This window comes from Coenobita brevimanus, chromosome 96, assembly GCF_032717465.1.
Source record: "Coenobita brevimanus isolate Jiangsu-jjx chromosome 96, ASM3271746v2, whole genome shotgun sequence".
Classification (NCBI taxonomy): domain Eukaryota; kingdom Metazoa; phylum Arthropoda; class Malacostraca; order Decapoda; family Coenobitidae; genus Coenobita; species Coenobita brevimanus.
This window is the reverse complement of record NC_137049.1, coordinates 18621799-18648812: the sequence shown is the minus strand read 5'-3', so window position 1 is coordinate 18648812 and position 27014 is coordinate 18621799. Positions and strand designations below refer to the sequence as shown.

Genomic DNA, 27014 nt, shown 5'->3' with positions numbered 1-27014 from the left:
GACGGATTGTTACGAAGACGAAGGCTAAGGGATAGAAGGGGAGTCTTAGAGAGAGAGGTTAGTCGATAGAAAGATAGGGATAGAAAAATAACAGAAAAATTAGGTGATCTAGTGGATAGAAGTAAAGGACAAAGAGAATCGTTAGTTTTGAGATAAGGCAGAAATAGTGAAGAGATTAGAACCACTGGGAAGAGGATAGACCTGGTTACATAAAGGGAAGTATTGGGGTTATGCATAATGAAGGACAAGGCTAAATATTGCCTATCCCTGGGTGTGACCAGGCGCAGATAGATAAAATGTAAAGGATAGAAAGAGGGAAAATTGATAAAGTGATGGGTAGAGAGGTATTTGAGGAAGAGAAGCAAGGTAAAGTTGACCTAACAGTTGAGGTAATTGCTGAAAAGGAGAGCAACAGCAATATTGTAAGGATGAGGGCTAGTGGATAGAAAGGGATCACATTGAGAGAGTAGATGGAAGAGAAAATTGTCAGGAATATGATCTAGGTACGGTAGAGGATAGAGCTGATTACGTAACGGAGAACAGGGGTACATCTCTGAGGAGGGGGATAGGTGAGGCCACAGATGTGAGGAGTTAGAAAGAGAATGTAATTTCTGTCTAAACTGTGAGACAGTGGGACGACAGATTAGAGTGAGCTAGTAGGGGACCACTTGCAGGAGAGGGAAAAATTAACTGATAGTGTGTAAATGAGAGAAGTGATAATATTATAGGGATATAGGATAGTGAATAGGAAAAGAGTACAAATATAGGGGAGAGACGATAGAAGAGGCAGGGAGAGAAGATCGTCAGGATTTTGATCTGATTTAAGTAGAGGATGGAGATGGATTGCTTAAAAAAAATCAGAGGGTAGTGTATAAGGAGGACGTGGGCTAGATTTTGATAAACTTAAGTTATGCTGGGAGAAGTTACAAGAAAAGAGGCAAATGAGATAGGGGAATGAACGCAAGAGAGGTATTAGAGGAAGATTAGATGGGTGAGGAAATGAAACCGTGAGAGAGAGAGAGAGAGAGAGAGAGAGAGAGAGAGAAGGAAAGGAAACAGTTGACTGAAGTGTCTAAAGGAGAGAAGATGAATTATTATTATAAAGTCAGTGGCTAATTGAGCAGAAGAGGCATTAAGATAGGGATAGGTGAAACAAGAATAGACAATCATAGGTAGAACAGCAAGGTAGGGCCGAGGGTAGAACAAGTTACGTAAAAAGAAGCGATGGGGGTAATTGATTATGAGGGAGAGAGCTAATGGTTACTATTCTTAGGTGAGGCTAGAGGTAGATAAAAGCAGGATAGGTAGAGAGAAAAGGGATAGACTAGGGAAACATATCAGAGGGAATTAGCTTGTAAAGGAAAATAAAACAGATACTGATAATTTCTGAAAGGAGAGAGATGGATATTGTATGAAGATGAGGGCGTTTGGAAAGGAGAGGCTCTTTCATACACACACACACACACACACACACACACACACACACACACACACACACACACACACACACACACACACACACACACACACACACACACACACACACACACACACACACACACACACACACCTTTTCGTGCAGAAGAATAATTACCGTAAAAATGTGGAAGTTTAGGGAGAGAATAGAGACAGTTACGTAAAGGTGGGCAGTGAGAATTGTATGAGGGGGTCAGGGTTAGAATATAGTATATGGCAGGATGAGAATAGAAGTGGGTGGAGAGGATGGGTAAAAAATATATATGCGTATATATAGAAGAATGGATAAGGCTGGAAGCTATATATATATATACACAAAGAGAGAGAGAAAGGGAGAGTGTGTGTGTGTGTGTGTAAAGCGAGGCAGAAAAAAAAACTTTATGAAGAAAGAACCTGGGATCAAAATGAAATACCGTAATATCTGAGATGAAAGTAGCAATAGACCTACATTTATAAGGAGATGTACAGATCCTTACCTAATCTAACCTAACCTAACTTGATGTAACTCAGCCTAACCTAAGATCAGTAATCCTACACGTGAGGATAGCCAACAAATAATGTGACGGTACAGACCCTTCCAACTCGCCTGAATATTACCATTAACTGTGGCAGTATCTCGTTAGGTAATGATGTCCTTTACACTTCTCGGATTCTGAACTAATGAAGCGACAAGAGAACCGTTTCCAGCTCAATTGGATATTACTGGGTTGTTTAAGAAGATTTCATAAAGAGTTGACACTATTTGGAGACTGTAATGGGATTATTAATCGTAATGATGGTTGTGGTTCGTGATGATAATGGTGGTGGTGGTTCATGATGATGGTGGTGGAGGTGGTGATAGTAGTAGTAGTAGTAGTAGTAGTAGTAGTAGTAGCAGTTCTAAGCCTATCTGAACGCGAAGCCCTTGGACTAAAGGCCATAGTTGCCCATTTACAGCAGTCCACCATCCTTCTTTTGGGGGATATGGAGGGGATTGAGGGACATTTATATAACCGAGCAGCTCCACCCCCTGGTCATATCTGTGCCACCACGTGAAGGCACCCCTCAGGCGCCAACCACAACTGCACTAACGTCGAATAGGGAGGGTGAAAGGTATATCGCAAGAGAACAAAAGAGGTGAAAGGATGGAGAGGAGATGGTAATGAAGGGCACTGTAAATTATGATGAGGGATTAGATGGGAATGGGAATGGATAGTCTGGAAGGATACTATGAGATAGGTAAAATATTAGAATGGGTAGGCATTATGGAATCGGTACATTAGTAGAGTTGGTTATGTAATCGAGATCAATGAGCTTTGTGATGGGCCTGAGGGCAAAAGGTTCCATAATAATAATACTAATACTAATAATAATAATAATAATGAGAGAGAGAGAGAGAGAGAGAGAGAGAGAGAGAGAGAGAGAGAGAGAGAGAGAGAGAATATTATCACAGGAAAGGAGAAAGAGAAAAATCGAGTTGATTATGTAACAGAGAACAGTGTGAATTTTATGGATGCGTGGGCTAGAAGTTAATATTTCGAGACAAGACTGGGTGTAGGTAAAATAGAGAGGGAGAGAGAGAGAGAAAGAGAGAGAGAGAGAGAGAGAGAGAGAGAGAGAGAGAGGTAGTGGGGGGCGTTGGAGACATAGAGAGCGAGTGAGGGAAGGGAGAGGGAGTGAGTGAGGGGAGAGGAGAAGCGAGGAAGGGATTGTGTTGGGATGGTAATAATGGATGGGAGGGAAGGGTTAAAGCTGACGGCGATTTTAGACTAAAATGTTTTACCCCTCCTAGAGAATAACAAATTGTAGGTAAACAAAGACACTACATTTTAAACCAAAAAATTATCATCATTATCATCACTATCACTGTCGTCATTATCATCATCTTTTCCTTTCTTTTCTGTTTTTCGTTCCTCCTCCTCCTCCTCCTCCTCCTCCTCCTCCTCCTCCTCTTCCTCCTCCTCCTCCTCCTCCTTTATCATGTTCCTCCTAATTGCTCTCTTCCCTTGTTCGAATACTAACTCATTCTTCTTCCTTTTTTTTTTTCCTCCGTCTTCCTCCCATTAATCATCTCTGTTTTCCTTTTCTCATGTCTTCTCTGACCTTCCTTCCTTCCTCTCCGTATCTATCATCATCATCTCCCTAATTGCTCGTCCCTCGTTCGTATATTAACTGTCTTCTCTCTTTGTTTTCTCTTCGTCTCATTGTCACGGGTTATCATTCTTTATTCCCCTCTTCTGTACACGTAACTTTGTCCTCCTCTTGATCATTTATTAACCTTGTCTCTCTCTCTCTCTCTCTCTCTCTCTCTCTCTCTCTCTCTCTCTCTCTCAGCCCTTTTCTTTCTCTACGCGTCCATCATCTCCCAAATTTCTCTTTCCCTCTTTCATAGATCAACTGTTTAGTTTATCCGACTTCTCATCAGTCATATGTCTCCTTCTTTTTTCTCTACGTCTGCACAGTCATTAGCTTCATGTTGCTTTCCCCGCTTTCGTATATTTATTTTCTTTCTTTTTCTTTGTTGTCTCCATCAGTCTTCTCACTCATTTCTCACTCTTTTTTTTTGTCTTTTCCAGCCGCTCCTCTCGTTCTTCTGCTGTTTGCATCTTCCTTTTATTTCATCTTTCCTCATTTCTCTCTCATATTTCTCAGCCTTCCATTTTTCCACATCTTTTTCATGTCTCTCGTTTGGTGTACCTTCTTGCCTACCGTTCCCCTTTTTTTTTATCTTCACCATTCATCTTTTCTTCTTATCCATCTTTCATCTTTTCTTCTATCTTTTCCTTTTTCTCCTGCCCCCCTTTTGTTCTCTTTTCCCCCCTTTTTCCTCCTCTTTCTCCCACCTCTCAGTCCCATTCTTCAAGGACAGCCAGTAAAATAAAATGGTTTCTTTTTGATTAGCAGTTCTTTCACGTCAACTTTTTCGGAATTTTATTTTATCAGTTTCTCTCTTCACCCTCCTAAATTTTGACGTATTTTCCTTTTATAGTTTCCTTTGTCCTTCAGACTCTTTCTTCTGTTTTATTTTCTCGTTTTTTTTTGTGTGTTTTTTTTGTTTGTTCCAGATGCCTCACCAAACTTTACTGAAGCTGACTTTAATTTGATATAACTTAATGTAGCCTAACTTTATCTGAACTGATCAGACTTATTCTAACTTCAAATGACATCTTACCCTAACCTAAACTAACCTAACGTGACCTGACCTAACTTTATGTAACCTAACCTAACCTAACCTGATATGACCTAATCTAACCTAACCTAACCTAACCAAGCCAAACCTAACTCAGCCTAACCTAATCTTGTCTAACTTCTCGTAAACTAACCTTACCCATCCTTGCTTAACCGAACTTAACCTGTATCCTAAATTTACCTGGCCCAGCCCACCTTACTTGAATGGGGTCTTACCTTGCCAAATCTGACTGGGCCTATATTAATCCTACTCGATTAAACCTGATCAAAGGTAATTTGATGTAATCTAAACAAACGTGGGCTAACCAAACCTAATCTGATCTACCTTAATGCAGTACGACTCTCTCTCTCTCTCTCTCTCTCTCTCTCTCTCTCTCTTCATAACGTATGCAACAAGGCCACTCAATACAAGCAGGCCAAACACCTTTCACGTACGTTAATGGTTGGGACTGGATACTATTTATGAGAAATCTTTTATCGATGTGCCATAAAGTACTGCGGTGTGATTGTGGTTCCATTGGGTGTTTGCAAATGCGTCCGTGTGTCGATGGAATGGTTGGTGGGGTTGTGTTTGGAGAGAAGAGAGAGAGAGAGAGAGAGAGAGAGAGAGAGAGCTGTTTCAGGACAAGTTAGAGCGAAATTCTTGTACGTCCCCATAAAAAAAGTGAGCCTAATTCTTCCATATGTTATTATTATCAACTTTTTGTTGACTGTCATCTTGAGGAATAGCTGCAAGGCCAGTAGTGAAGTGGAGGGAGAGGAGGAGAGAGAGGAATATTGCCAGGGGAAGAGCGGAGGAAGAGGAGTGGGTTTATTAAAGATATTGACAGGGAGCTTAATACAACAAGGAAGGGTTTCTCATCATTATCATCAGCTTGAGATGGCCCACCTCACCTCCAGGGCCTTTCCCATCTTTCTCCACTCTGCTATATTCCTTGTTAGATTTTCCATTCCAGCCCGTCGTGTCTGCGAAATAAATCTTTTCATCTTGTTATTATTCATTATCTGCCTCTTCCTTCACTCTGATGTAATCTTGAACTGTTTCAGATTTTAATATCTTCATCTTTTTTTTTCTGTGTGTGTGTGTGTGTGTGTATGTGTGTGAGAGAGAGAGAGAGAGAGAGAGAGAGAGAGAGAGATGTATTTGAAATGTGTCACTGTCTGCCATAAAAATATTTGCACATCCGGAGTGGTGTACCATTGATGTGGCCTGGGTGCACGGTAAAAATTAACTCTGTTTCAGTTGATTTTCATAATAAGGTCAGTGAAAAGGGATGATCAGAAAATTTGTCCAGTGTGATATAGATTTTACTGCTCATTGACTTTTAATGGTATGTAGATGCGAGTAAATTTGGGTAACGTTCTTTTTCACTAGCAAACAGCAGCTTCCACCGCCTGTTAAGCAGCTGCATCAATTCACAGTTACTTTGATGGTCTGCTGTGTGTTTGTGGGGTTTCGAGAGAGAGAGAGAGAGAGAGAGAGAGAAACCATTACCACCACTCTTCCCACTTATACATGGGTAGAATAGGATCCAGGAAATTACAGAGAGAGAGAGAGAGAGAGAGAGAGAGAGAGAGAGAGAGAGAGAGTACCTGAAATATCGTTCCAAGAAAATGGACCAAACACTTTCAAAGTAAACAAATAAATAAATAAATAGATTATCATAAATTTGGTACTGTGAGCCTCGGGGGTTGATAATGTAATTTTGGGTTCGAGATTTTTCCATTATCATGTTCTTATTTATGATCAGGTTACAATTTATTTTTTCAGTGCATATTTTTTTCATTTTTAGTGACGCGTTTTTTGCTGTGACATAGAATACCTGGGTTGGGATTTTTGTTTTTGTTTTTGTTTTTCGTTTTTTTGTGCGTTTTTTTTCCCTTTTCCATGTGGTCTGGGTCTGGGTTTTTCTGTCACTTCTCACATTGGCTCTTGCTGATTATTATATTACTGTCTGTATTTCTCTCTCTCTCTCTCTCTCTCTCTGAGGATCTATATGTTTATGTATTTACCTGTCTGCCATTGTGTTTATCAATATGTTTCTGTCTGTCTATTTATCTAGGCTTACTCTCTGTCTTTCTATCTGTCTATTTATCTAGGCTTACTGTCTGTCTGTCTATTTATCCATGTTTGCTGTCTGTATGAGTCTAGCTATCTACTGCACTTGCCTCACTTTCACCACCTGCTTCACTCACACCAGCTCTCACCCTTTCTCTCATACCATCTGCCTTGCTCACACCGCCCCCCCCTCTGTCTGTCTGTCTGTCTCTCTGTCTCTGTCTCTGTCTGTCTGTCTGTCTGTCTGTCTCTCACTGACCTATATTTACTGTGCTAAAGTTCAGACAGACAGTGGTTTCATACAGTCATTTCTCAACAGCGGTGACAGATTGGTAGATGTACCATTAGATAGGTAGATAGATAGATAGAGAGCTAGATAGATAGATAGATAGATAGATAGATAGAGATAGATAGATAGAGAGAGAGAGAGAGAGAGAGAGAGAGAGAGAGAGAGAGAGAGAGAGTTGGCATTCCATGCTCCACCAGCTTAGTTGTCCCACCCTCCCTTGTGACCAACTGTGGCACTTTGTGTTTTTAGAGAGAGAGAGAGAGAGAGAGAGAGAGAGAGAGAGAGCTGAAGGGAAAAGGGGAGGTGGGGATGGGTGAGGGAGGGAAATGGGAAGGGGAGAGGGTGACTAAATGGGGGTGGGGAGGGGAGAGGGGATGGGAGGGGAGAGAGAGAGAGAGAGAGAGAGAGAGAGAGAGAGAGAGAGAGAGAGATATGAAGGGATAGGGAAGGGAAAGGGGGAGGTGGGGATGGGGGAGGGAGGGAAGTAGGAAGGGGAGAGGGTGACTAAATAGGAGTGGGGAGAGAGAGAGAGAGAGAGAGAGAGAGAGAGAGAGGGAAGAGGGGGAGGGAGGCAGGTAACCGCTGTTGTAACACGACTCTCCCAACACCGACCCAAAAAATTTACCATCATCGCGTTCTATTTTTTGTTGTTGTCATGCAGATGGCTGTATGTCTGTCTGTGGCATTGTCTGTCTGTCTGTCTGTCTGTGTCTCTGTCTGTCTGTCTGTCTGTCTGTCTCACTCTCTCTTTCTTTCTCTCTCTCTCTGTCTCTCTCTCTTTCTCTCTCTCTCTCTCTCTCTCTCTCTCTCTCTCTCTCGTTTCTTATCCTCCTGAATACCTCTTACACCAGAAGTGCTTTCATCAGCTTCACCTCTTTCCCTGCTCTTCCTGTGCCGTTTTCTCCATTTCCTCAGACTTCCTTCTTCCCCCCTTCTTTCATCCGGCTCTCCAGTTCCTTCTTCCTCTCCTTCAATCTCTCTTCCTTCCCTTCTCTCCTCCTTCTCCGTCTCTGCACATTCATCTTCCTCTCATTATTTTCTTCCTATCTTTCTTCCTCTTCTTTCTTAATTTTCTTGTATGTGTTCCCTCATCCTCTCTACTTTCCTCTACCACAGTTATTCCTCGCTTCTCTCGACTTACTCTTCTCCCTTCTTTTCTCTCTCCTCTCCTCTCTTTCTCTTTTCTATTTCTTCTCCCTTCCTTCTTATATATCCCTTCGTCACTTTCTCCCTTTTTCTCATTCTCTTATTCTCTATTTTCTCCTTTTCTTTTCATTTTTCTATTTTCTTCACCTATATCTCTTCCTTCCTCGTTCTCATCACTGCCATTTTCTTTACAACTTCCTCTTTTCTTTATGCTCATCTCTTTTACTTTGTACTTTCCTTATTTATCCAAGATCTTCCCTTCCCACACTATTTTTTTTTATTTTTCGCAGTCAAATATTTCAACTGTCTTCTCCCGCATCGCATCATCCACACTGCGTCGTTGTCCTAAAGTGTGTTTTTCTGAATGCCCTTTCCCTTCATTTCCTCTCCCCTCTCCTTCCGCCTCTCTCTTAATTTTTTCCGCAGTCAGTCCCTCTATTGTCTGGTCCTTTACTCCATCGCACTAATCTCACTGCACTATTTCCTCAAGGAGCCTTGACGTTACACTCCATGATATAAACACACACACACACACACACACACACACACACACACACACACACACACACACACACACACACACACACACACACACACACACACACACACACCATTCATTTTATTTTCTGCCCCGCTACTCATAACTTCGCCTGCAGTCCTTGGATGCTGCAGATGCTATTTCTTTTAGGACTTAATAATACCACGGTGCGAATTTTGAGATTTATTTCGCCTATTGCCTCCTCGCCTTTAGGTCACCCCTCACAGGATGCGGCGTAGAGCAGTGCAGTAATTTTTCTCATATGTTCTCTTATTCTAGGGGAAGGTTTAGACTTAGAAAAATTAATTGTCCGCTTAAATGACCCATGTAATGTTGATAGGTACAGTGTTAATCCTAAGTTGTCTGGTTTGTTGTCTTTCTCCCACGTATATTTTCAGATTTATTTCACCTTTTTCTCTTCAGACTTCCTAATCTTCTCTCTCTCTCTCTCTCTCTCTCTTCGTAAAATCCTCGTAAGTATATTGATATCCTTTGAGTGTTTTCCCTAGCTACCGTAGATTTATTTTATTTATTTATTTTTTCACTGGAGAGCGGCCTTAGGTATTGGGGTGTTGGAAACGATCAAGAGTTTATCCTGGACAGTGCTGTGGGATTTTGTTCATGTTAACTTTTTATTTATTTATTTTTTAGAGGATTGTGGCTTCCCACAGCTAGGTAAAATCTTCCGGTAGTAGTCTGGATAAAATATTTAAGGCGTTGGTGATTATTTCATGAATGGATTTAACACGGTCTCCATTTCAAACACTTTGCCACAACAACAACAACAACAATAATAATAATAATAATAATAATAATAATAATAATAATAATTAATAATAGTAAAAATAAAAGTCTGGTCTTTATTTTTCAAAAGCACAGTTCTTCCAAAAATATAAACAAACGTTAGAGACACCTTTTGCACCTTTACAAAAATTGTCATTATTCACAGATTATACATCCTTCACCTGCGGCCTTGGCAACAGCTAACATACAGCATCTTCCTCACACTGTTTTTCGCACTGCAGTATACTTTTATTCAGCTTAGGGGTGTCCATTTGTCGCGTAAGGAAGACTGAGGAAAAAAAAAAAACAGTAAGAAAAAAGTCTGCACGAGCCATATATCTTTGTGTTCCGACTCCATTCTTTACTGTCAATGATTTTTATTATTTTATTTTTTTACATGCTTTGCGACAGTGCTCATTCACCATAAGCTCCCCCCCTCTCTCTCTCTCTCTCTCTCTCTCTCTCTCTCTCTCAAGCTGCGGTGAACTTTCTGAGCTACATAAAATAAACTAGCATCAGGCGAAATAAAATGCAATGCTCGAAGTTCTCAGCCAATGAATTAATGCTTAGCGACGGGCCTGCTGTCTTCCATTAACTTTAAAACTATTTTCACAGGTGTCTTGCGACCCATATGTCGTTATCTCTGACCTGGAATAACAACAGAGGTCATAGGTTAACAGTAGTCTCGCCACAAAGCTTATGTTGATGAATGGAGGTACGTTTAATCTGGTGTATTTATTTTTCATTTACGTATTTTGTTATTCACTCCTCTGTTCATCCTCTGCTAAATATATATATATATATATATATATATATATATATATATATATATATATATATATATATATAGATAGATAGATAGATAGATAGATAGATATAGATAGAGAGATAGATAGATATAGATATATGTATATCTAGATAAATATATTATATATATATATATATATATATATATATATATATGTGAGTGTGTGTGTGTGTGTGTGTGTGTGTGTGTGTGTGTGTGTGTGTGTGTGTGTGTGTGTATGTATGTATGTATGTATACAGTATATTCTAACTCCCACCAGACTATTTGTTCAGTTTCAGATCCGTAACCCCTTTCATCTGTTTTAGGTGTAGACGAATTAGAGGTCAAATTTGAACAGTAACCAAGGAGATTCATTCATGCCTCAAAACTAAACCTCCCTGAATTTAACTTAACCATGACATAGTAATCAAGTTGTGAGAGTGACCCAGATCCCTCAGGTGAAAACTAACCAGCTATAGACGATTCTCTCCCCTCGTAATGAACGGGTTTAATGTGAAGCGATAATGTTCCATTTCCCGTAAACATTAGAGCTATTTTTGTTTGAAGTGTTGTCAGGCGAGCGAAATTCAGTTGTCGCTGCCCCCACATAATAGACGAGGACCAGGGTTAGCAACAGTTCTGGCTCGGTGTTTGTGTTTACCGTGGAATACTCCCTTTTGTGTGATTATTGTATCTTCCTGCTTATTTTTTTTTTTCTTCTATTCTTTCAAGCAGTTTTAATCAGCGTGGAAAAGACTTCATACAAAATTACTTAGAATTAATCACGAATATTCTCTTAGCATGATGACATATCTTCTTTTTAAATTCACGTAAGCTCCAGATAGTTACACTCAGCTTTGTGTGTGTGTGTGTGTGTGTGTGTGTGTGTGTGTGTGTGTGAGAGAGAGAGAGAGAGAGAGAGAGAGAGAGAGAGAGAGTCGTGGGAGTGAAGAACGTAATTGTGTTGGAAAGTCAGTATATTAGCAAGTGACTCGACGTAATGGCGCCAACAGGAAGATTGACGCTCGCAGGTTAGACCTAATTACCCTCTCTCAAAAAAAAAAAAAAAAAAAAACGGACGAGGAAAAATAAATGGAAGGCAGGTTCTAAGAAATTATAATAGAGAGCATGTGTGGGTGAATAAGATAATGTATTAATAGACCTTGGGAGTAACAACGTTGAAACATAGGCGAAATCGTACATATATATATATATATATATATATATATATATATATATATATATATATATATATATATATATATATATATATATATATATATATCTTTGTTGTATATTCTTTCCAGCCCATGAGTTTAATGACATTGTCTTAAGCTGTCTGTTGTATGCCGAAGGAACAGTAAAAATATCGCTGATAGATACCACGAATATCCCCTCCCGCAAAATAAATAAGTAGATAAATAGGTCAATAAATAATAAGATCATAGCTAAATAAGTATACTGATATAAGTAAAGAAACAGCTAAATGAGATGAATGCTTAAATAATAAAGATACAAACAATAAGAGAAAAATGTTCTGAGCAGGATATCGCCCTTGCTAAAATGCCGACATAATGTATTCCTGTCACCAACAAATGATATTCTTACAGCTTAGAATGGACCTCTGGCAGTGAAAGAGTTTAGGTTCAGAGAAAGCTTAAGAATGAGTACCTGCTGGGGAGTAAATAAAGGAGATTCATGAGGCGATTTTTATAGTTTCGGTTGCTTGGCAAGGACCTCTCGTAGTGAAAGTGTTAAGGTTCTGAGAAAGCTTAAGTTGTGAGTAAGCGCAGGTGATAAATAGATTTATGAGACGATTCATTTCAGTCGTGTAGAAAGAACCTCGTAGTGAAAGAGTTTAGGTGTCTAAGAAAGAGTAAGTGCTGGGGGCTACTCAGGAAGATTCACCGAAGGCGTGCCATCTGTTTGCCGCAACTAATGGGCACTTCCACACACCTCATGCGTTTTACACAGTGTTCCGGGTCTTTTGTTGTGATTTGTCCGTGGAAGAACAAGGAAGGCACTCTTGTCGCCTGAGGAAGCTCTCTTAACCCCTCTTTCTTATAGATTTATTTTCACATTGCACCTATATACTATTGTGATTTGTATGTGGGAGAACAAAGGCTGCTGTCTTGTCCCCTGAGGAAGCTTTCTTAACTCTTCTTTCTTTTCGATTTATTTTTCACATTACGCCTAGATATTATAGTGTACATTTGTGTTGTGTCTTTTCACTACCGAGATGAACTGTATGCCTACCACCGATGATAATACTGACGTGCTGTAGTTAGAGACCGATTGATAAGCAAGATGTACTAGAAAATCCAAACTAGCAAGAATTTTGCATATTACCCCATGTTGTTTATATCATTTAAATATTGAATTGAAACTACTTGAAGTACGTCGTTTTTATTTAGTTCTTGATTATAGTAGACGTTTTTATTTGGTTTTGGGGAGACCTGTAGTAGTGAAAGGTTTATTGAGGACTGTATCCAACTCCATTTGTTCGAAAAATCCCTCGTGATGTGAAAAAAAAAAAAAAGGGAAAATAGAAAAAAAAAGTGCGGCGTTGGATTAAAGTGGCTAAAATATACACTTTAGTTACTGCAGTCATTTAGACACACCACGAGAATATTTACTGGTATCATGGTACGTCACATGTAATGGGTAGTATAAAATATCAAAATACGCCATTGTATATTGGTACCTGGGTAATATTCTGTTGGTAATGGTGACAGAGAATCATGAATGTGTAATAATTATTCCGGTGGACTGTAAACTGTGGGGCTTATTATTATATGTATATATTCCAGGCGGCACTGAATTCATGCATTAATTATAAATGATTGTTAAAAAGAATAGAGGCCTGGTGATCTTAGTAGCTTAAGGTGCTCCAAACAGTTGTATCCCACGAGGGTTGAAATCTGACTTGTGATGGGGGTTTATTGGTCACAAATGACACTCATGGAAGAGCAACTGGTCATTCTTGCCTTAAACATCTGGACTGAGGAATGTAGTCCCGGGTTCCTATGCTTCTGATGGGACAGTGAAGAATTGGGTGGTGATGATGATGATGATGATGATGATGATGATGATGAAGTATATTCCCGACACCCAAAGTTTATTCTTTACTTTTAAATGTTTGCCACGTATACGCGTAAACTCGGTACGTTCTTTTATCATCATTGTGAGAGTTCAGTTGCCTTTGCTTATCATCATGTATTTATTGTGTTGTTGCGGGGAGGCTGAACTGAGGAAACTTTGGTCCAGTCTCGTCCTTGCAAGGCTTCAGCACACAAATTATTCCTCAGGCTTAACCTGGAAGTTGCTCTTCCTCAAGATCCACGCTGCAGTATTTGGTCAAGCCAAGGCCCTGTTCAGCAGTGTATGTAGGATTTAACTATTCCAGTGAGACAGTAAATCCAGTTAGGATCGTGGTTATATATATGGGTAAAAATAATGGGGACATGAAAACTGAAGATTACTATATTTTTCATTATTCAGGAGGCTAATTTAATGACCAGAAATGAGTGTGAATGTAATTATCTAATAGAATATTTGTTGTTATGACTACTGGCACATCTGGCCTTCCATTGAGTATCGAGCGATTCCTTTGTTCGGCCGTGACGTCAGGTGTAAACATCTGACCACTTTAGCACGGTGACGCCTTCTTCACTTTATCCTCGCCAGGTCCAGACGGCGGAGAAATAGCCTCCATTATGGTGCTTACAGCGAGAGGTTGTTCATAAGCTAAATATTATCGCAGTGGAGCAGCAGGAATATCTTGGCCAAATAGGTTCGTGTTGATATTCGTGTTCTGAAGAAATAAGCATCTGCCACGTGCACCGCCATGTGCACAGAGTCGCTGTAATGGTGTTTGTTTGTGCATTTCGTCACTTGGCAGAATTCTTTATCAATTTTATGTTAATTTGTTCCAGACAGACGATTTTATTCAACTGTAGGGAAACTGCTCAAAGAGGTTAACGAAATCTGTATCTAATCCCTTCAGGTCAAAAAGTCTCCCATAAGCCAAGTAAAACTTTCCTGAGGTATATAAAGCAACGAGAGTCTGCAATAAAAATGAAAGTAATGGTAGTGAAGGAGTTAGACTGATATTCTTGTACATTTCTCTAGCACTAAGCATCTGCCACGTGCACCGCCATGTGTGTAGAGACGCTGTAATGGTGTTGGTGTATGCAGTAATCCCCTCGGCACAATCCTGTATCAATTATAACTTGATTCTCGCAGGGTAATTGAGTAGAGGGCAGGGCCAAACCTTGGTACTGGGGGCTGCCCATGTGGAGAGACGTAGGGAAGGAAAGGCCTGAAGGGGAGAGAGGAGAAGGTGAGAGGAGGGAATGAAAGAAGTGATGTTAGTGGATGAAAAATAAAAAGGGAGGAGACAGGCTGAAGAGGTGAAAATATAGTGAGGCTGTGAACAGAGTGCGAATATGGAAGAGTGGTCTTGAGGCAAGAGACGAGAGGGAGAAGAGGGAAGAGAAGGAGAAGGAAGAAGAGGGGAAAACGGGGCCAATTTGTTACCTGGGGCTGCCGATGTGGTGTGGAAGTAGGGAAGGAAGGGTCTGAAGGGAAAGAGAAAGAAGGAAGAGGAGCAGAGAGAGAAGAAGAGGAAAAGTATAGGAGAGCCGAAGGGCAGGGAGTGAAGGAAATGGAGTGTGCACAGAGAGAAAAAGTAGGGAAGGGAGGTTTAAAAGGAAAGGAAGAGAAGAGAAAGAAGAGGAGAAGGGAGGAGGGGAAAGAAAGAGAAAAGGACAGGTCATAGTAGAGGGCAGGGCCAAACCTTGTTACTTGGAGATGCCCATGTTGGGGGAATGGGAGAAGGAAAGGTCTGAAGAGAGGGAAGGCAGGAGAGAAGGTAAGAATAATGTGAAAACTATGAATTTTCGAAATGGAGGACTTGACTAAATCCTTCGTTTGCCCCTTTACTTAACATTTTTACATCATTCATTGATTCATTCATCGTTTAATCCAGTGTTGCCCCATGAGGAGCGTAGGAGGCCGGGGCTAGGCATTTAAGATGAGAGTGACCAGCCTCACTCATCCGTGAGTGTCATTACGTGAGCAGTTAACCCCAACCATCCCTTGGATATAAACCTTCACCTGCTCAATCCGATTGGAGCGCCTTAATTACCCACTAAACCACCAGGCGTCATCCACCCGGCGTATTAAATGCTTTCCTGGTACACAGGAAACCATTTGGCTTGTCACTCAGTGTAGAGTCACCCGTAGACAGCGGGAAGAAGAGAGAATGAAGGAAAGAGAGACAGAAGAGGAAGGAAGAGAGGAAATGTCAGGCATCCGAGAGTAGCACAACATCGAGTGAGTGGATGGTGAGCGCCCCCACCTACCATTATAGCTATATGAAATCTTCTAGGGGTAGAAGAAAAAAGCAAAAATCTACGTCAAGGGAATTAGGGGTTTAAATTATGTTCCATCTACTGCCAGTCTATTTTATCTCATCATGCTGGGACATAAGCCAGTCAGGAGATCGGTAAAAAAAAAGTGGGATTGTGTTTGGTTGAAGAGATTAGGTTTTGTGTTTTTTTGCTGGGCGTTGAATAATTGATGCAGTGACGAGCTTGGCCTGAGTGTGGTTGATCGGGGCTGTAATGAGAGAGAGAGAGAGAGAGGCAAAACTGAAGGAACTAGTGATAAAAATAAAGCTGTTAATTACGCCAGAATGATAATGATGATGATGATGATGATGTTAATGAGGGCATTACTGCTGATTACAGTAACTGCTGTGTAATTGTGGGGGAAATATTGCCCGGAACTCGGTGGCCTCAGCTAGTTATTGTGATGGCTGTAATGTAACTTGATAATGATGATGATAATGATGATGATTTCAGAAGGAGATCCATTGCCTAATAAAACATGATGATGATAATTTTAATAGGACGTCCATTGCTTAATAAAACATGACGATGATGTTGATGGTGATGATGATGATGATGATGAGGAGGAGGATTTTAGAAGGACGTCCATTGTCCAAGAAAACATGATAATGATGATGATGGTGATGTTGATGACAGTGGAGATGATGATGACAATGACGCCGATGGTAATACTGATAATGGCGATGTTGTTTTCGGGAATGATTGCCACTTTATAAATGTTTGGAATTTGTGGGGAAAACTATTGATAGGAGCTGTCAAAAGGAATAATGAGTGTTTGAAGGCTTGAATGACGAGTGAGTGGGTGTGTTGCCCATTGTGCTGGATAGTTTGATGATAGTTGTGCCTGTTTATGTTTGTTACTGTATCTGTGTGGTGAAGAGGGACGCCTTCATGTGGTGGCACCGATATAACCATGCGGCCTCGCTACCCGGTTTTGTAGACATCCCTCAACTCCCTGTCCCCCAAAAGAAGGATAGAGGACTGTAGGAGAAGGACAGTTTCAGACTGCAGTCCACTGGATTCACGTTATAGATGAACCAGGGGCTACTATTGTACTTGGATTCTGATTTTATACTAATGGGAAATGGGGTTAGGTAATTGCGGAAAATAGTGTTTGAATGATTAATGGGAAAGGGTTAATAGGTGGAAATAAGGTGAAGATGCTAATGAGGAAAAGGATTATGATTGTTATAAGTGGACTAGGGTGTTAATGATGATGATGATGATGGTGATAGCCGTGACTGAAATAATAAATGAAGTTGGGACAAGTAATGAGAGTTTTGATAATGATGATGATAATAATGGCGAGTAGTGAGGGCTGTGACATTAATGATAAATGAGCGGTGGCACACAGTGATATAGTATTGATGTCATATGAATTAAAGTTAACAGTTATCCAGCAGGGAATAAACTGCGGTAATTCCCCGACAAACCCGATTAAGTCGATGCCATTCAAGAGCCGATATTAAGGGGATTATTTACTGAATGATGTAAGAACGTGGTCACGACATTATTTCTCTCCTCTCCTCTCCTCTGTGTTTGTGTGTGTGTGTGTGTGTGTGTGTGTGCTTATCTTTAAATTTTGCTCTCTGTCTTCCTCTCCTCCATTTGATCACATCACCTTCATACACACCTTTCTAGTCAGTCTGTCTTAGTTCACTCCATTAATTCCCCCACTTTATTTTATTTCTTCCTACCTTTTTTCATCCAACTAACTCACACTGATACTCTTCTAGTCAGTCTCTCGCTTAATTTCCCATCTTGTTCTCGATCTCCCTTTCCCAATTCCATTCCTTCCACCCACCTAGCTTTCATTCACTCTCCTAGTCAGTCTCTCATTCTCTGCTCCCTTCACATGGCCAGAGCACTTCAGAACATTCATATATATATTTTCCCAGTTTTCTGAGAGGATTACGCTACAAAAATAGAGAAATGCTGGAGTAAATAACAGGCAGCCAAAAGACAGCTTCATGTAGACGGCGTGTTAGTCCCATTCAGTACAGCGGAACGAAGGGGAATTATTGCTAGGAATATTGCTTGGAAGGAATTATTGCTAGGAGTGTTGCCAGGAAGTAGGGGAGAATTATTGCTTGGAATGTTGCTAGGAAGTAAGGGAGAATTATTGCTTGGAATGTTGCTACGAGGTAAGGGAGAAGTATTGCTATTGGAACAAGTATTGATGTGTTTACGAGTTGTAGCGGCCGACTTACATAGTGTGTGAGAAGGAAGTAGAAAGAGAGAAAGCTGGATTAAGAAAAAAAAGGGTCTACGCGAAGTTCGTATTCTCCCTGCTACTAAAATCTAAATCGTCGTTTAATCGCCTGTAAATCGTCCGTAAATCCCCCTAAAGCCATTCCACTCCACATTTCCACTGTTTTACCAGGCTATTCTGTTTCTTTACATCGACACTCGTACATTTGTCTCAGTATGTCTTGGGGAGGTACTATCTCTTGGGTTGAGAGAGAGAGAGAGAGAGAGAGAGAGAGAGAGAGAGAGAGAGAGAGAGAGAGAGAGAGAGAGAGAGAGAGAGAGAGAGAATGTTACTCGTAACAGCAGTAGACCGGCAAGAGGGTGATGATATTAATGTTTATTTTTTGTGTTTCCCTTTTCCTCTTATTACTCGTACATCCTTCCTATGGCATTGATAAAATATTTAGAATCAAGGCTTAAGAGATGATGATGATGATGATGATGACGGTGATGATGATGATGATGATGATGATGATGATGATGATGATGTTTGTGATGATGATGGTGATGATGATGATGGTGATGATGATGATGGTGATGAGGATGATGATGATGATGGTGATGATGATGATGGTGATGTTTGTGATGATGATGATGATGATGATGATGATGATGATGATGATGATGATGTTTGTGATGATGATGGTGATGATGATGATGGTGATGAGGATGATGATGATGATGGTGATGTTGATGATGGTGATGATGATGATATTTTTTAAAGTATATTTCTCACCGTTACTAGTACTGGTATGTATATTGATTTAAAAAAAAAAAGTGCACTCATATAAAAAAATCTGCATTGTTTTTATGAGCACTGGATCTCGTGGGAAAGAGTACCTAGGGTCACTGAACCTATCGGAGAGAGAGAGAGAGAGAGAGAGAGAGTAGTGCCCATGACTCATTAACACACACACACACACACACACACACACACACACACACACACACACACACACACACACACACACACACACACACACACACACACACACACACACACACACACATTCACTTTTTATCTGTATGTGTTGATGGGGGTTGAGTGTTTTATGAGTCATCGAATGTATTGTAAATATAGCCTCTCTCTCTCTCTCTCTCTCTCTCTCTCTCTCTCTCTCTCTCTCACACACACACACACACACACACACACACACACACACACACACACACACACACACACACACACACACACACCTATATTTAGGTAGAGAAAGTTTAGACACGAATGGAATTTTATGCAATCATTTTTCAACTGCAGTGTCGGAATAGTCGATGGACAGTTGGTTACATGGAATGGGCCGTATTCTAGGTGGTATGTTTTTCGTAACGCCTCATCCGTAGCGATTCATTCTGCATACTTCACGTTTACATTCTGATACATTTTTTTGATATAATATTTTAGGTGGCCTTGGTCTCGTAATGCCTTTTCCTCAGTGGTTTATTAAGCATATTGCACCTTTACATTCCCTTGCCTGTTATTTAAAGCTTTTCATTATTGACGTGGTTTGAATAATTAACACAGACGTAGGTGTTGAGATATATTGTGCAGAATAAATTTTTAAGGACAAAGTGTTGCGATATTTCGAAAATGGCTTAGAATACGAACAAGAATTACATAAATACACATGTAATGATTGAAACGAAGCTCGACAAACTGATTGCAGAGGCTGGAATCGAACCCCGGCGTCATGGGATGGTAGTCAGCGACGGAACTAAGGAGACCAAGAAATAATTTGTTGTGTGAAAGGAGGCTGGTTGGATCCCGGGCTGGGGCAGGGAAGAGCTTGGTGATGAGACTTTTGTTAAAGCATTTTACTAAGCTTTCACAGGACTCATTGACGTATAGAAATATCCCCGCTGTTACCATCACACTAGCCCTGAATGATTTAACTATGGACTGTGGGAAGTGTGCCAAAGTGGTTATGTATGAAGGTTTATGAAACGTAAGGAGACGGCTGGGCATCGGAGAACAAATCGTGCAATCAGTGGCCAGAGTCGGACAAAGTAAACCAGGCAGGAATCTCACATAGGACAGAGACGCCGCGCCCGAAGCTTGACGTTGACTATGACCTTGACCTTGTACTTTGATTTTGACCTTGACCTTTGATTGACGAGCATAAAAAAGAATCTCGTCACTTCTTCCCATACCCACACATGTGCTCGTTTTCATGTAAGTCGGGTCAGGCATTCATTAGATTTTGTTAACGTAGAGTACACACGTAAAGATATATGCATACAAAACGGGGTCAGGCACTCATGAGATTTTATTAACACGGATACATAAAGATGGATACATTGAAACGGACTCAAAAATTGCTCCGCCTTTCGATGTAGCTAAAAATTGCTTGCCATGTTGCTGCGTGGGCTTATATGCACCTCATTACATGCACATTGAGCACTGGAGCCGGCGATGTCAGAATTACCGGCACGACACGATGACCACTCAGCCAAAATGATTGCAGAGTGAGGAGGGGAAGACCGAAAAAAAAAAAAAAGAGAGAGAGAGATGGAGGGATAAAGTGGAGTACATGAGAGTGAGCGAAGTGAAGTGGTGGGAGGGAGTGGCTGTCAGTTGCTTCACTTTTTTTTTTGCGTTATTTCCATAAGACTTATATTAGCTTAGGAGAGACTTTTTAAATTTGAGGGGTTACGTATAGACTTCAGCAGGCCATTAAGAGAGAGAGAGAGAGAGAGAGAGAGAGAGAGAGAGAGAGAGAGAGAGAGAGAGAGAGCAATGAGTGGGCCATCTGTGGGGGATCAATTAATGATGTCTATTTGTGGACGTGTGGTGATGATGCAGAGTGGTGGCTATGGCTGTTTTGACCCTTTCAGTGTGATTCTGTGTGTGTGTGTGTGTGTGTGTGTGTGTGTGTGTGTGTGTGTGTGTGTGTGTGTGTGAGGTTATGTGCGTGTACTGAAGGTGTGTACGTGCAGGTGTATGAGAATGCGGTTTTGGGTATTTGCGTCAGTAGAAGTGAATTTGTGATTATGAACGCTCCATTGGTCCCTTTGTGAGCCTGGCAGTGTGAATGTGAGTGTTTAAGCCAAAGAAGTGGAAGGAAAAGAGGAGACGAGGAGGAGCAGAAGGAAAGGATGAAGGAAATGGTGGGGGAGTAAGTGAATGATGGAATGATACTGAGAAGAGAGAGAGAGGGAACAGGGAGGAAAGAGTAGAATTGAGAGCAGGAGATGAGAAGGAGCACAGGGAAAGGACAAAGGAAGTTGTGAGAGAATATGAGAATGATAGTAAGACACCGAGAAGGGGGAGAGAGGGAACAGGGGAGAAAGAGTAGGAAGTGAGGAAATGAGAAGAAGCAGAGGGGAAGGATAAAGGAAATGATAGGAGAGTGGACGAACTAGGAGAGGATATTGAGCAAAGAAGGAACAGCAACAGGGGAGAGAGAAATGGTGTCAGTGAATAGGAAGACCGAAGCAGATGAGAAGAAGCAAGGAAGAGGACGGATGAAACAACAGGAACATGGAAGAATGATGGTCAGCTGTTGAAATGGAGAAAGAGGGGGAAGGCAGTAAAAGGAAGACAATAGGATAATAAAAAAAAAGTAAGGTAGAAGATGAAATGGACCAAGAGAGGGAGAGGAAAAGATGAAAAAGACAAAGTGATAGAAAATACAACGTGGAAGAAGAGAACTGGGCGAGGGTAAATGAAAGGGGGTGGGGGGAAAGAAGAGGGAAGTCTAGAAAGGTAAAAAGAGGGAACTGAGAAAGGTAAAATGGAAGAGTGCTGAAAGAGAATGGCAAGAGGGACAAAATGAAAAGGAGAGAAGAGTGAAGTAGGAAGATGAATGGGGAAAATAAGAAACAAGACAATGGAATAAAAGAGAAAAGGTGAATAAAGGCTGATAAGAGAAAGCTAGGAAAGGAATAAAGATAAGGAGGCAGACGAAGAAGGAAGGCGAGATGTACCAGGAGGTGATGGCAGAGTGGGTAGAACAGTAGGTTGGGAACTGTAGGGGACACTTTATGGATTTGAATTCTATATCACCAGGTTCATTGCGCATCTATATAGCGACACCAATACGTCATACAAACACCACCACTAATACAGTAACACTAGATCTGAATGTGATATCCCTGTCGCATCACAGTAGAAGTGATTGGTAACCTATTGTTTTTCTTTATAATTTTTACAGTGGAGATGATGGGTATTTTTTAGTTACAGTAGTTAGTTTTGTCGAGAGAGGAGAAACAGAGGAATATTAAGTTGTGGAGGGAAGAAAGGAAATTAGAGATGAAAAAAAAAAACGAGAAGGGAGAAAAGAAAGAATGAGTGTAGGAGGAAAGAAAGGAAAGGAGGAGGATAACCAAATATGTAGGAGCTGGAGAGGGATGAAAACGAGAGAGAGAAAATATATCAGGGGATTGTAAAAGGACGCGAAGAAAAAGAAATGAAACGGTGGGAAAGAAAAGGAAAAAAAAAAGGAGGTGGAGAGAACTGGAAGATATTGTAGGAGGGAGAGAGGGAGCAAGTGCAAAAGGGAGACAAAAAGGATAAAAAGGTGAAGAAAAGAAGGCACAAGTGAAATACGTTAAATGGAACTTAGCATATCGCATTGAAAGCTTTAAGAGTGGTATTTCTTGATCTCTTTATCTTTACTTCTTACTCTTTATTTCTGTGATATAATTAGATCATAATGCCTTAAGGATATGTATGTACAGTATATCAAAATACATGCTCACACAGTAGCTATTATACTGTACTGTAGTACATAATTAGTTGATGGAAATATTTTATGTTTGTTATTCGTTTTATCTTCCGATCGCAATAAACCTGAATTTCATTGTCCATTTTACCCCTATTTGTTAATCTAGTGAACCAAGCTGACCCCCACGCATAATATATCCATAAGCAATTAATTCGCACGTATACTTGATGAAATATATATGCATAATCAATTCACTTACTCGTATAACATACAGTCCGTCCCCCTACCTGCCACCCCTGCCCTGTATATTCTGTCTCCAACCTAACCCGCAGGTATATCCACAGGGCAATTAATACACAGTCATACTTGACCCAATATACATGCATAATCAATTTATTCACACAAAAACTGGCAAACCATCAAACTCACACACACACAAATACCATATCTATATAGTCTGTATCCCCCTACGCCTCCCCATACCCCTACCCATCCGTAACTCAATATAATATTCGGGGTAATCATGAAATCCGTTTATGCCATTAACAGGATTACTGAGCATGGTGGGCATTTAATGTTGCAGTGATGAGAGCGTGAGGGTTTACAGTGACATATGGACTTTCACTCAGCTAGAAAAAGCTTCAGATGGAAAAAATTGATGGGCTTGCTATTTAGTTAATTGATGAAGAGAGAGGTGGAAAGAATAGAACAGAGAAGGAGATGGTGTGTGAGGTATGAGGGATGATTACTAGTAACTTAACTGACTATTCGTTGCACTGAACTAGACAATGTGGCAGATTGAAAAGCATCTCTCTCGTTTCTGTTTGCTTTTAAGTGTGCCATTTTGTTCCTAACTCTGCATGAACTTTTGTCTTTCAGCATCTCTGTCTGTTTCAGTTTTTTATTTTCCCTCTGTATCTGTGCTCGCATTGCTTTTGCTTCCTTCCCTGTCTGCTGAGATCAATCTGTTTATATCACTGTCCTCTTATTTCTCTGCTTCCATCTCTTGTATATCTTACTTCCATCTCTGTTTTCCTGTTTCTCTGCCTGCTTTCTTTTCTCTGCTTACCCCTGTCTGCTTACACTCCCGCTTTAAGCCCATCTCTGCGTCCTTCTCTTTCTGCTTTCTCCCTCAGCTTTTCTCTGTCTGCTTGCTCATCTCCTCATATGGTATTGTGCTCTCTTGTGTGTGGGTGTGCCAGTTGAGGTCGCTTTTGTGTGCTAATGTTCTGCTTTGTGTTGTGTGCTTTGGTTTTGTGTGTGTGTGTGTGTGTGTGTGTGTGTGTGTGTGTGTGTGTGTGTGTGTGTGTGTGTGTGTGTGTGTGTGTGTGTGTGTGTGTCCTTGCTGCTTAAAACTGTATTCTAGAATCTTGTGGCGTATAATTCTGATTTATGTATGTTAATTTTTGGATGCTTAGTGCCTGTGCTTGCGTGTTGGTGAGAGTCTGTATGAAAATAAGTGTATCTTGATATTGCAGTATTTATAAGGAAGAATTACAACAATATAATAATTCTGTTTAGTGGGAAGGTGCGGTTCCATAGGTAATTACTCATGAATCACCTTTTTCAGTTCTGCTGTTCATTCCACTTTACCCATCACTGTTCCACTCCTTCCTAAATATTCTGTCATTTCCTTTTCCTCTCTTCCTATTCTCTCTTTCTTTGCATGCTGTTTCTTATTTCCACATCTAATCATGAATCACTTCTTTCTTTTATTCGTTTTATTAATCCCTCTTCTGCTCCACCCACATCCATTAACTGCATTTTTCTCTTCTCTTTCCCTTCTTTCTCCTTCTCATCGAGTGATTATTAATATCCAGTTCTGTAATATACGTATTCATTTCGGTGTCATTTCAGTGTCATAATTTGTAGAAGGGTGTACATTACAGTCTACTTTATTATGTTAGTTAATACCTCTTTCTTTCTCTCTCTCTCTCTCTCTCTCTCTCTCTCTCTGCTTTTTTCCTCCCGTGCATCACCCTTCACTCTGTCACTTTACTTCACTTATCATGATTCCCTTCATCCTTCCTTTACCAGTCAGTCCTTGCAGCCCCCTCCCCCTTCTCTCTCTCTCTTTCTTTCTCTCTCTCTCTCTCTCTCTCTCTCTCTCTCTCTCTCTCTCTCAAACACACACACACACACACACACACACACACACACACACACACACACACACACACACACACACACACACACACACACACACACACACACACACACACACACACACACATTCCATCCCACGCACCCCTCCACCCCATGCTGCAAAAAAGCCATATTATCTGATGTTCCAAGAAACCGACCGTAAATTTTTTTGGCTTGAAGGACAGCTTAAAGTTTTCTCTTCCCCGGGTGTAATATATTTTCTTCTCTGTCTCTTCACGCCCTCCCAAAATTCTGCCCAGAGGAATTAGGTGCAGGTGGAGAGGAAGGAGTGTGGAAATCTGGCTAAAAGGTATTGCTTTCTGGTGGATATCGTTGTGTCTGTGTGTCTGTTATTTTCTGTCTCTTCTCCAATCTCTGTATGTCTCTCTGTTTACCTGTCTTTCTGTTTACATGTCCATCTTTCTCTCTGTCTGCCTGTCATTCCGCCTATATATCTATCTGTGTCTTTTTCTGCCTGTCTGTGCCGGGAGGAATTATGTGCAGGTAGGGAGGAAGGAGTGAGGATATCTGTTTTAAAGTTATTGCTCTTTGGTGTCTGTAATTCTGTTTGTGTTTGATTGTACGTTTGTTTATCTGCATACGTTTCTACCTCCCCCCTACCCCCCCGTGTGTGTGTGTGTGTGTGTGTGTGTGTGTGTGTGTGTAAATACATGCGTATGGTTATCTATATATGTATGTCTTGGTATACGCATCCTCGTTTCAACCGTCAAATCAGTTTTAATGCCTCCGTTCATCCTGGGAAGTGAGAGGGCATGTGTGACGGATTGCGGGGGGGAGGGCGTGAGGGAAGGACGCATGATTTACAACACCCTCACCGTAAATTAATAGTTCCTCGTTCGTCCTGGGAATAGTAGGATAGTCAGGGGAGCGATGTTGCCTGTTTGAGAAAAAAGTGGAGAGATGGTTGGATAGATTAATGGATGGATAGATAGTGATAGATGGATGGATAGGTAGATAGATGGGTAAATAGATGAGATTTGATCCCTACATAGTATCGCGATCCTTCGTTTTAGTACAGCAGGTTGGAGGGAAAAGAAGGGAAGGGGAAGTGATAGATAGATAGATAGGTAGAGAATTGATAGATAGATCGATAGATAGGTGCAGATATTAATTAATGAATAGATGGATGGATGGATGAGTTAATTATACCCGCATGCTGAAATTGTGTTCATCCATTTGATTAATCACGAAGGAGGAAGAGGAAGAGGGAGAGCGGGAAAGGGAAAGAGGGGAAAGAGCAGAAGGAATGAGAAATGAGAGTGTGAAGGGAGGGGGAGGGGAAAGGAAGAGGGGGACGGAAGGAGGGGAGAAAAGGGAGAGAGAAGGGACAGACAGACGAATGAATGTATACATAGTGATAGGTAGGTAAACAGAAGATTAATAGGGAAAGGGAAAAGGGGGTGGAGGAGAAGCAAGAGGAGAGTAATGCCGAGTAAAAGGGGATACGAATAAAGAGAGGGAAGTGCAAGGTGGATGGATAGATAGATAAATAGATAGGTAGATATATAGTTGTATAGATAGACAGACAGATGGGTGGGTGAAATATGGTGTTCATCTATGTGAGTGATCACGATACTGGGAAATAAAACACTTGGACAGATGGCTTTGCTGCTGTAGAGATGGAAAAGTTTATTTATATATATATATATATATATATATATATAAAATTCTCACTCTCTCTCTCTTTCTCTCTCTCTCTCTCTCTCTCTCTCTCTCTCTCCACCCGTCTTCAAGTCTCGTAAACTTCTCGTGATGTTGAGAGAGGGAGAGGGAGAGTGCGAGTTGAGCTGGAAGTGTAAGTGGGAAAGGGAGAATGAGAATGGGGTTAGGAATGAGAGTGAGAGAGGGTGAGAGAGAGGAAATGGAGGTGAAAGGAGGAAGAGAGGGAAGGAGAGTGAGAATGGGTGTGATTGTGAGAGGAAGAGAGGAAAAACAGGGAGAGAGATGGGGAATAGAAAGTGGAACGACAGAGAGAGAGAGAGAGAGAGAGAGAGAGAGAGAGAGAGAGAGAGAGAAGGGGAGACTGAACGCGAGAGTGAGAGGGAGAAGAGGAATGGGAATGAGAGTTGGAGCGGGAGCAGGGGAGGGGAAATGAGAGCGAGGAAGAGGAGGATTTAAAGTTAGAGTGAAACAGCAGTGAGAGTTGGGGAGGGAGAGGCAGAATGGGAGTGGAAATGGTAGGAGACTGGGAGTAGGAAAGATAATGCGAGAGAGAGAGAGAGAGAGAGAGAGAGAGAGAGAGAGAGAGAGAGAGAGAGAGAGAGAAGGGAA

The 27014-nt window shown here is 41.0% G+C and overlaps 1 protein-coding gene across 1 annotated transcript in view; it reads right to left on the bottom strand.

The window, feature by feature from the left end:
• Positions 1-10025: 10025 nt before the first annotated feature.
• The window catches only part of LOC145413478 (zwei Ig domain protein zig-8-like), a 66194-nt gene continuing 49205 nt past the window's right edge, over positions 10026-27014 (bottom strand). The window contains exon 7 of the mRNA XM_080283174.1: positions 10026-10107. Within this exon, the coding sequence (XP_080139300.1) occupies positions 10026-10107 (82 nt within the window). The remainder of the gene's footprint in view (positions 10108-27014) is intronic.